General features: G+C 36.0%; 1 protein-coding gene across 1 annotated transcript; it reads right to left on the reverse strand.

Annotated features, from left to right (window-relative positions):
* Window positions 1–7,905: 7,905 nt before the first annotated feature.
* On the reverse strand, window positions 7,906–11,212 carry LOC148840667 (doublesex- and mab-3-related transcription factor A1-like). The gene is made up of 2 exons (XM_088912649.1): window positions 10,441–11,212; window positions 7,906–9,618 (listed from the first exon to the last, which is right to left on the reverse strand). The coding sequence occupies exons 1-2, from the start codon at window positions 10,949–10,951 to the stop codon at window positions 8,774–8,776; spliced, it is 1,356 nt and encodes a 451-aa protein (XP_088768775.1). The 5' UTR covers window positions 10,952–11,212; the 3' UTR covers window positions 7,906–8,773.
* Window positions 11,213–11,749: the final 537 nt, after the last annotated feature.

The following is an 11,749-nucleotide window of genomic DNA, read 5'->3' on the forward strand; positions in this document are numbered from 1 at the left end:
GCCATCTTACTTTTAAAATGGAAAACAAAATTATGTTTGCAATAATAATAAGTGTTGTTGCTGTTGTTGTTGTTTTTGCTGTTACATACACTGTTTTCCACTATTTAACAAGATGAATAAGAGAATTTTAATCAAACCTTCTTGTAATTTTTTCAGTCAGGAGTCTCTATAGTTTGGCACAACTTCTAATTATGCACTAACATTCATGCATTGTGGACCAAGTGCTAAATGTATTAAAGAAATGAATGTTGGGTGTCAATATGAATAATAAACGTGAAAGTTAAATATTAGTTATATTGTGAGCAATCGTACTGTGCTGGACTTTATAAAGAAGTTGTCAGTTTATTATAAACCCTTCTGCCCGGGAGTAAGGAATTTGACAGGCAAACCCTGAAGCAGAGAAGTGGTTATTTTCAATATTCCAGTTTACTGTGAACAGAGTTGTCAGCACCTAAAGACTCTGCTTGCATGGAACTGTTACAATATAGACTCATCAGAGAGTAAAAAGGGCTGAACAGCGTCACAGTGGTCAGCATTTCTGCCTTGCAGCACTGGGGTCCTGTGTTCAATTCTGAACAGGTGGTGCTGTCTGCGTGTAGTTGGTATGTTTTCCCCGTTTTTGCATGAGTTTTCACTGGGAGCTCCGGTTGCTTGTCAGGATGGGCTCCAGCTCCCCCATGACCATGAATCGGATGAAGCCATTAGAAAATGGATGGAACATGAAAACTGTTTTGTCCGGCAACAGTAGCAAAATAAAAGTGGTTGTCTGTCTAATGAACATAAACTGTTGTCAAACAGCAATTTGACCTGATAGTAGTCTATGTAAATAGCTATGAAAGTAAGGAAAGCACAATGCCACTCTGATACAGATCGACATGACAGGAATGGATAGGCGGAACTTTAGTAATACATACCTTAAAATGTGTGATGGCCTCGTCCAGGTTCCTCCATGTCTATTTCACACAATCTTTTAATTCCACAATATGTGATGAGGGATACTGCAGGAGATCCAGATGTTTCCTATGGATCTCGACTAGATTCTTGTCTATAGGGGTACTCAAAGAAGAAACTGAAGGTCTTTATTGACATTTTAGGCGTGGTCTGTAGTTCTTTGCTGCTAAGAACCTTGTCTTCACAAACAAGAAGAGGCCCTTTTGACTCATGTGCAGTGTAGCTTGTTTAGTTGCCAGTAGCTAATTCGTTTGCAGATTTCATCTATCTGTTTCTTGAAAGCTTCTGACATATTGTACATACCGTATCAAAGGCTTCATAACACGGTAGAGTTGTTTCAGGCTTTTCAAACCCTTTGAATAAAGATTTGCCTCTTGATGTCATTCAGCAAGTTCACAACATTTCCTCTCATACATTACTGATTGATACCTGTTGAGTCCAACAGCATGCAGACTATTTGCCACCGATGGCTTAAAGTGTTTCTCATGAACCACATCGATTTCCCTTCATTAAATATGTAAAGCAACTGTGAAACTTAAAAATAACATTACAGTATGTGACTGTTTACACCAACAAATACAATCTCATATATAATCTCAACAAATACACAACTCATCCTACAGGTGCTTGATTGGCTTGAGATCCTGTTCAGTACATTGTAAATTAAGCTATAAAGGCTAAGCAATCCAAAACTGGGAACCTTTAAATATGATAATTTCTGTAATTGAATGCACCAGATTAGATGAGCTTTGTCAAACACACTTATACACACAAAGCAATTAATCAATGTTTAACATCATTACATCTCTAGCCAGTTGTTTACTCAGTCTTTCTACTCATTGACTCTTAAGACTATGATTAGTAAGTACTGTATAGACCACTCTTACTAGGTTTTTGTTATTCAGGAAAAAAGCGGAAAGTTCTGATGATTTATGAGGTTTAAATGCAACTTCTTTACATCTCATAAATGGAAAGAAAGCGTGATTTATTTTTCCCTTAGATTCTAACAGCTTTTTCATTAGAATGTTTAATGACTTATTTTAAATAGGCAAGCTCAAAAATAAAAACAAATGATTACATTCATTTACGTGATTGTATGAATACATTCAAAACTTTTTAAGTTGTTAGTCTAATGTGCTGTAGTTTATACTGATTTTTGTATAGTAGATTTAAATAGGTTTTTCTGATCTTATACAGTAAATTGCACAGGCTAGTACATTATTGCAATTTCAGATTACTGTAGGTTTTTCGAAAAGCAGCTTTCAATCTTACCCTCAAGCACACATTTTTTGTGAATTGTTATATATACTGTATATACAGTATTTCTGGTTACATTTTCATGCCAAACATGTTCTCTAGGTATTGTTTCCCCAGGGATAAAAGTTCACAGTTTTTGTCCCACTACCTCAGACATTGTTGTACAAATAAACATGCGGTAAATATTGCTCTCAAAACCTTCTTCAGAAGAGCTTTTGCTTAACTGGTTCTGTTATTTACCCCTCTGCTCCTACTGTATTCAGTACCCCCTCCACTGTTTCCTCTCATTGTGTATTCTCATTGTGCATTGTAACGAACAGTTCTTTCCGGACCCTATGCGGACGACACAATCCGACGAAGTGGGGAAACACTGGGGAAACGTCATGCAGGAATACGGGGCTGAAGACAGGGGGGCGTGTCCAAGGTGCGCTGGTGCACGGGGGAGGTGCGGCCGAGGCGAACAATCCAAAAGAGTAGTCCTTAGAGAGTATCCAAAACAGAAAGGTAAGTCCAAAACCAGGAGATCCATCAAAACGCGGAATTAAAACACGAAGGCCGGGCCGGAACCGGCGGACAGGGAACAGGAACGGGAACCGAGGTTAAAACCTTAACGGGACCAGGCGCTTCCAGGTCCCAGACTCGCACGATACGGAAATCAGATGCAGAACCCGGATGAGCGTCAGCGCCTGGCTTTTAAGGTGGGCTGGGAATAGGAAACAGGTGCACAGAATAAGTCTAAGTGAAAGGGCTGGAGCACCCTTAAGGAGGGGGAACTATAATCGTGACATTCATATTTTGTGTATTTTCTATTGTTGTTGTCATTCTGTAAAGCACTTTGAGAAGCCACCATTAAAGGTACTATATAAAATAAAGTTTATTATTATTAAATAGCACCGTAATGTGAACTATATCGAGAAAAAGATAAGATATGATGTTTTATTTACTGGAAGAACCATATTAAACGTTAGACTAAAAAAACACTGTAACAGCTGTAGCCTAGGGCTTTTCATTATTCCACTGTGACCAGGGTTCCCCAAGGCACAGTTGGGTTGGTATTAGTCAGCCAGGGACTCTCTCAGCTTCCTGGCAAACAGCAGCTCCTGGAATCTATCAGGCCCTGTAGGCACAGAGTGATGTCAAATGAGGTTGCTCCCATAGTCGGAACTAATTCTTTTGTACCTAACACTAACAATATACTAACAAGTCTGCAGCAGGTCAGAAGCAGTGTGGTTCTGCCAGTTGGGTGTCTCAGTGGAACGTGTCCACAGGTCCTCATTTTCCCATTTAGTGCAGAGCTTTTAGCTACTGTATTAACCTACTGTAAGTTATAAACAGCTGGTGATTCCTACTCAATTCTAATCTTTTACAAAATTGTAAAATGAAATTCTGTTATTCTAACAAAACTAATAATATTTGGTATTATTGTATACCTACAGTATGAGTAGTATATTTCTCTTATTTTACCTAGGTACTGTTGCAATTTAATTTACTTTTACAATTACAAACTTACTTTCACACTTTGCTGAAGAAACTGTACAGTATATACTGCCATAGGAATGATTGTTATTAGATAAAATAATTGATATATAGTAATGATATGAGGTACAGGTATATTGTTGTTAATATGTTACAATATTTTTTTTTTGAATATATAAACTTGCAGTGAGCATACACTTCTTTGGAATAATCCCTATCATTTAAGGTGTAAAGAGTAATAGAGCTCATGATGTGGACATATCAATTGTGGAATTTGTTAAGTAGCATATGAATATGCCCATATAAACCCAAAGTCTTCTAAACTTGATAATTATCTATATTCTAATACATACATTTAGTTTTCTAATGCATACAGTAAAGCATTAAAATGTGTGTGATTTAGTGTGATTTAAAGAATTTCATATTTACTCTACTGTGTAGATGTACAGTACACATCTTCTAGTAGTTTTTTGCCCACAGCTGTAGAGCATATTGTTTTTACCAGAGGATACTTTTCTCCTGATCAAATGTTATTAAAGTATGGGTGTACTGTTGGGGGGATTAAATATACAAATGATTTGTTTATGTTATTGTTTAGTGATAGGTTTTGTGTTAATACTAACAATCCAGTAAAACATACTGTACAGTATGTAACAAAATGTCCCATAGTTAGAAATTGTTAATATTACTCATAATGGCATCATATGTACTTTTTTTTTACTTTCCATTTTGTAGAGATCACTGTTATTTGAAATATACTCATTGTAAAATGCCATGTTGATAGCAGTTAAAATCGTACTATCTTTCAGCGGTTTTGTTATTTTAGCATATGATTATGTGTTCATATAAATTCACGAGAGTATGGTAAACATGAAAAACAGCCAAGTTTCCATCTTGCTGAAATGTGAGTGTTCAGTGACAGAAGAAGAAAAGAAATCACAGTAAAATGTAACAAAGAAATCAATTTTTAGAAAACTGTTTACTCTCCCATCAATCACTATCTTGTGCCATACTGGAAAAGGCCTCAGACAACTTATTAAATAGTCATGTTCCATTAAACAACAGTATTTGTTTTTCTGCATTATTAACATTCAGTGTATTATAAAAGTTGGAGATGTGTTACAGTCATGAAAAAAGTATAAAAACTGTTAATAGTAAGATTGGTGTGAGTAAAATTATTTGACTCCATAATTAAATGAATTACAGATTTTAAAAGTAAAATATAAACATACATGTTCTTGCAAGTTTAATTAATTTTATAGCTTCAGAAGTACCAGTTATATTTTTTTTTCTAAAAAAGCAAATAAAAGATTTGCAAAAACATACAGCCTAATACATCAGCATCTATTGTAGTAATGTCTTGTAATGTGTCTGTATTTTTTCTTTTCTGGTGTGTAAGGTCAAAGACGATTTGGGGGACAATAAAACAAATATCTATCCAGGATTACTTTTTTGTGTTTTCCTGCATAGTTCCTTAACTATTTTGTGGTGGTTGTTAGATCAATCATAATGACACTAATTAGGTCATATAAAGTATGATTCCTGCATTTTTTCATGTTGTGTAATTATTCCAGTAAACTTATCTTTTTATAATTGCCAGGTTAATTCTGTTTTTGAAGCTGTTTTTGGTGCATCTTAAGCAAGATGCAACCTCATATGGATCCATTTTTTTTTCTTTGCTGAAATGTAATTTGGATTTCGAATGCATTTTTAACCCGTGATACTGTTAACATTCATCAAAATACCAGTCTTGTTACAGATCAGATTATAAACTGATTTGATTCCTTTATTTTGTCAAGCTATCAATTTAGGGCACACAGCATTTGTGTAAGACAATGAAAACTCAGGGTCTGTAAGTTTGGGAGACCTCCATTTCATTATACTTTTGAAATATCTACTTCCCTCAAGGAAGGTTTTTCATCCAGAAACACCAAATTTCCCTCCTGTGGCTTTTGGATGTAGGGATATTGAAAGTGTAATGTATTAAAATTGTACGGTCAACTGATGACAATACCGTGAAAAGCCAAAGGGGGTTCTTTTATAAGGAAAACCAGATGGAAAGGATATTTTAAACCCTTTACTCAGTCAGCGCCGGTACTTCAGTTAACCTGTACCTGTACGTCAAATTTAAATAAACTTTATGTCGTCCTTGTTGAAAACCCATGTGATGTGATTGACTACAGCAAAACAACTGTGGACACCCGACTATATCGATATTTATTTTTTGCAATTTCTGTTGAGTGATTTTTTAATTGTACACATTATGTTATTGTTAAAAAAACACCTAAACAATCAAATAAAAAGAAAGAAAAAATAAAAGTAGTTTAAATATTTAGCGTGTTATATTATTGAATTATGTAATAATTTTGTCTTTGAAGAATTCCCGCACCTTGCATATTATAATTATATTAGATGTCTGTGATATTTAAAAAACAAAACGTTTTTGTGCCACATCTAAGATTGTCTTATGTAGGCTTTTCTTCGTGGTAATATACAGTATCACGAAATTACGCTTATTGAATATTTATTGTCTTTGTTAGTTTTTTGTATTCGCACTTGTTTATATACCTAATATCTTCATAATATCTCAATTTCATAATTAAACTTTCTTCAAGGCAGAAGCATATTTTTTAAATAAACAGTTAAAAACATTTGCGTCTGTGTTCATTTGATCTTTAAAACAAGCATGTTGCAACATCGCCGATGCTCACCTGTTTCAACACTTTTTAAACCAAATTTTGGAATGGAAAGAAAAACGAATTAGAAAACATTGGACACATTTTAAAATCCTTGAACCATTGGCACCTTATTGGCAAGTGTATGCAAGTGTATGCATCTCAAGGAAATATTGGCACAGAGCATAAAACTTCGAAAGAAGACCTTAATTTGTTTTAAGAAATTCTTGACATACTGTTGTTTATAGTAGTGGTGATGTTGGTTTAGTTTTATTATTTATTTACGTTATTTAAAATAATTACATGCTTATGTGGTTGTAAAATAATTCCATGCAATAATAATAATAATTGCGCAAGACAATAACACTATTATCCTAAAGGGTTATGATTATTATACACGAGTATAAATCAGACGAACCAGAGCTTTCTTTCTGTTCTTTTTTATATAAAATCAATTATTTTAAGCTACTCGTTTTCATTGTGAGTGAGAAGACCTTTTTTGTTCCATCTATTGATGTCCACAGCCCTCCTTCAGACAGGTGAGCGCACTGACTGCTCGTCTAAAATGCAGCACAGGTGCAAACAAAACTTGCTCGAGGGCGCGATGACAGCTATGAAGCACCTGGGTCAACAGGACCCACGTTTACTAAGCATTCAGCTGTTTGAAGAGGTGGGGATGTTGGAACGAGAATATTAAATTCAAGCCATTCCACCATTCGCGTCCCAACATAGAGTACGCCGTTACTGAGGACCTAAACATTGACTATAAACAAAGTTATTTTGCGCCCAGTGTTCTTAAGAACACAATTTATAGGACAATCTGATACAAAATAGCAATAATAGAACAGAGTAAAAAAACTAAACTGATAGTACAGAAATCAGACTGAAACAAAACCTGTACGAAAAAATACATTTACATTTGTTGTAATCAGTCTTTTGAAATCATTCTTCTAACGTTCAATGGGTTATGCAGTACAGTATGTACTGTACGTGTACCTCATTCACAGATATTGAAGCAGGTTTAAGCTTGTTAGGCCTACAGTATATACAGTACTGTAGTTCTATACCTACTTTACTGATTTAATGAAAATGATTACTGTACTGTATATATTTTCATTTTTCTTAATGATATCTTTTTCATTAAAAATGTAGGCAAAAGAAGACTAAGACCTCGGAATTCATAAGGGACAGTACAAAAGAAACAGAAACCTTATTATATACATTCCTCTAAGCTTCAGTAGGCCTGTATTAACATTACAAATATTAACTTGTTATATATTCATACATAATACTTTTCAACACGACATGTTGATGCAAAGTTCACCCAGTCTTGCTGTAATATATACTATATAATAATACAGTATATAGGATATATACTGTTCTGTTGTGAATATACAGTATATTGTGAAACAGCGAGAATACATTAATCTCCCTATAGTATATTCAATGATACATATACTGTATTATGTTAAATATAGTAGTGATGTAAGAGATACAGTGAATTATCAGTTTCTTCAAACGGAAAACAAGATGCTTTTCAAACTTATTTTTAAATAACTGAATACCTTTATTTAAATTACATACTGTATGGTTAGAAAAAGTAGTAGTTACATTTCAGATAAACACCGAAAAAATTGACAAGTTTGTCTAATATTTGTTACTCCTTTCATGTGGTGCATGGCTTCCTTTTAGACTTATAAAAACTGGTTAAACACCTGTTCAATGTCGTGGAAAAACAAGTATACTTTCGCTTTAGTCTAGGTACACACCAATTCAAATCTACAGATTTACTTTTTTAAATAGACTACTAATATTTGTTTAATTTGTAATACGTACACATAAGGCAACCAACACATTTATTGAAGATCTTAGAAGTTATTTAAAAAAATAAATTACAATTTATTTTTTACCGTATTTGCTTTTTTAATAAAAACGTCCAAATAAAAAAAAAAACGTTTTCAAACAGAAACAGTATGAAATAGACTAACAAGAGAAATGATTTTGAAATGTATCTTTATTAAGGTATTATAGATTTAACAATATAATGTAGGAAAACACATAATTTTAAAATACATCCTGAACCAGTGCAGATTTAAATAACAGAGACTCCGTGTTTTTTCCGATGGTTTGCGCTGACTTCAACAAAGTTACTGTTCAGTAAAATTATTATGCTTATATTTGTAGGAAATAGATTACTGTTCAACTGAAATGCTTTGCTTATGGAGTATATCTTTAACGTAGGACGTTGTTACGGAAAAGTGTATTCTTAAAGCAGATTTTAGGTGTCGTAGAACTTCAAGGTTGTGAACCATTTAAAATGGACAATGCAAAACGCTTAATAAAAAGAATAACATGAATCAAAGGGTTAGTTCTGCTACAGTACGTTCTGAGGAGACAGTTTTAATGTTGGCACTTTATGGCTTTTCATGACTTAGCCTAGAATACAGTCCAGTATTACACAAAGGCTCCTTGTTCTGGAGATAGGAAAAATCTCTTATCATTCCTGGAAACGAATAGTCCATAGGTGGCCGAAGTGGAAATGCAGGCATCAATCCGGGTGTCACATAAGGAGACATAAAACTAGTTATTGCTCCCCCAGAAGAAGAATATGCTAGCCTCAACGGACTGATTCCGAGTCGGGGGTTCAAACCATATATACTGTCACCTGCGCTGGATGGAGTTGTTTGCAAAGGAGAGAACGCGGACTTGGAGCTCAGTTGTCCGAATCCCCCTCCAGGAATTCCAAAACCGGAGGGTCTATGGAAAGTTGAAGACTCAGGAGTTGGGATATCGCTATCCCCTGAGAGGGGTTTATCCTCTTTTGAATTTAAAACTAGCTCGATTGCCTTAACTATGTCGCCTTTGCAGGTCTTCACCACAGCTTCCAGGGTGTCCCGCTTGTGGTGAGGGAAGATTTTCATCATGATATCGGTGGGGTCCCTGTGTCTAGATGAGGCTGCGGGAGCACTCGGCTCTGGCGAATAGAAGTCCTTATGTCTCTCGGACTCGCTGCCCGATTCCAGGTCTGACGAGGACAGAGATCTTGGGCTTTCCGCGTGTTCAGAAAGTTGATCGGAGCCAGGGGATTGAACGCCCTTGTCTTTTTCTGATTTTTCCAAAGAGGAATGAGAGTTTTCTCGAAGGTTTGGGCTAGCAGAGTTCTTTCTCAAAGTAGAGGAAACCAACTGCGCAGAATGGGGTGCAAACAAAGGACGTGCCAGAAATCCGTTGTATACATTATATGTGGATATCTTGTCTTCTGAAATAACGAGAAACAAGAAGAAAATGCTGATTAAAGCAATGTGACAAAATAAATTACATTTCAGGGTACTATCTATTTACTTAAATTAAGTTGTTTCCAAGAAACTACTCTGTTGCGGTTTTGTTTCGTACAATTTTCATGTCCTGATGGACAGTATTAACCTGTAAAATGTGAAATTTAAAAGGGGCTTGCAGTCTCACGGAGTCTCTTTATTTAGCCATTTCTGTCCCCATTTTGGTTAGGTAAATTATAAATAAAGTGCAGAAGCCTAAACAGAAACGTTTTCCCTTTCCTACAATTTAGGCTGGAATTTATGTCACTGACATTCATTTTAGGGTGTTTTATTATACACTTTGCAATCTGCTGATTCACCCACCAAGTCATTCACTTTACATTAGTATTGCAATAAAACATCTGAAAGTAAATTAACTTTCGAAACCAGTAGAAACTGATAAAATATTTATGTTTTATCTGAACGTATTTATAGTTTTATAAATATTGACGTTTTACATGTAATTATCTGCACGGTGAATATTTCGTTATCAAAGTTTGAAATTCACGTTTGAAATCAATGCTATATACAGAATGTAAGATTATTTTTTAATTTGAATAATGTTTACAAACGGTCAGTGTCCTTAAATGCATATTAACCTTATACAGTACATTGACTTGTAAAATCTGTTAATAAAATGAGAAACCACTTTGACATATTTACACTTAAAATGAGCACTTTCGTACAATGTGCGTAGAAAGGCAACAGCGTAACATCACAGCCGCAAAACAAATAAATATAAAGTAGTACGCATATAATAAAATTACCGTCTTTTTGATCCTCAATACCAAACGCCTCATAACCGGGAGTTCTTGCAGATGGGGTGCTTAGTTGTCCTGTCCCACCCGGGGCCACCACGGGCGCTATCACGCCGAGACCTGGCTCGCTTGTTCCAGCCCCAGTGTACATAAACTGCAGCTCTCGGGCCTCGCTCTCCTCTTGTGCCTGCTGCCTCCGCAGAGCTACCTGTGCAGCCATGACCCTCTGCCTTTCAGCAATGAGGGTGCACTTGGCACACACGCAATCCCTCCAGCGACAAAAGCGCTTGTGTCCCTTCAAGGCAGATACGACTCCGTGGTTTCTGCATCGGGCACACTTTGGGGTCCGGGGATAACCCCTGTCCAAAGAGGGGTTGCAGGCTGCCGCGGCAGCAGCACGAAGAAACAGAGGTGGGGGTCGCAGAAGAGAAGCGGACACCTGCAGTCCACCGACCGAAAGGGAGGACGGGGGATGCCCTGGCAAACCAGACTGAGGTAATGGCCTGCTGCTCCCTTCCATCGCGGTGTGGTGCCTGGGGACTACTTGTCTTAAAGTCCAAAGTGGCAGCCTACCAGTCCACCAAATGCAGGAGGAAAGACTGACGTTGAGAAGGGTGTGCGCATCTGCTGTTGCCACTGAGAAATAGAATCACCTTTCCGTCCTCGCCCTTCTGTCTTAATGTTCCTTCTCCTAAAGGCGGTATCCTAAATGAATTTCTAAAGATCCCAATTGAGTTGGGATTAACTGAAAAACTTTAGGACACTCCCCTTCAGGTCCTCTCTGCAAATAAAAAAATATATTTTACCCGTTCTTTAACTTCTAGTTAACAACCAAATGGCTTTATATTACTCATCACACACTACAAGGTAGTAAAGGTGTTTTTATTTAATACAACACTCTTCCAATGCCTACGTGAATCGCAAAATCCCGTCTATTGGCAGGTATTGCTTTACAGTTTCGAGTCACCCAAATGGTAAAATAATCCACTGTGTTAATTAAAGATTTTTTTTTATTTCGAAAACATGCGATATGATTACAGAAAAATCAAGATAATACATTTCATAATACCTGTATTTGTTATAGCAGAATACGTCACAAGCAGACTATGTTGACAACAATATTTTGTAGCCTTTTAAGCAAAAGCAAAAAAAAAGATCGTGTTTTGCATTCTTATTTTGTCTGCTGTCCATTAAAGTTGAATTATTCTCCTTAGTTAAAAAAAGAAACCATAAACATTTAAACTAAAATATTGCCCTGGAAGACTAGATGGGAATCACAACTATTATCTAGTCCAAAATCATTCTAATGACACCAACT

Source organism: Atractosteus spatula, chromosome 1 (genome assembly GCF_055471065.1).
Source record: "Atractosteus spatula isolate fAtrSpa1 chromosome 1, fAtrSpa1.hap1, whole genome shotgun sequence".
NCBI classification, from domain to species: Eukaryota; Metazoa; Chordata; class Actinopteri; order Semionotiformes; family Lepisosteidae; genus Atractosteus; species Atractosteus spatula.

Bases quoted from the DNA above. Each gene is read 5' to 3' on its own strand.
- LOC148840667 (XM_088912649.1), bottom strand. From the start codon at position 10,951: ATGGAAGGGAGCAGCAGGCCATTACCTCAGTCTGGTTTGCCAGGGCAT. The intron at 9,619-10,440 runs GTAATTTTATTA...TCGTTATTTCAG, and splicing joins TATTGAGGATCAAAAAGACG to AAGACAAGATATCCACATAT.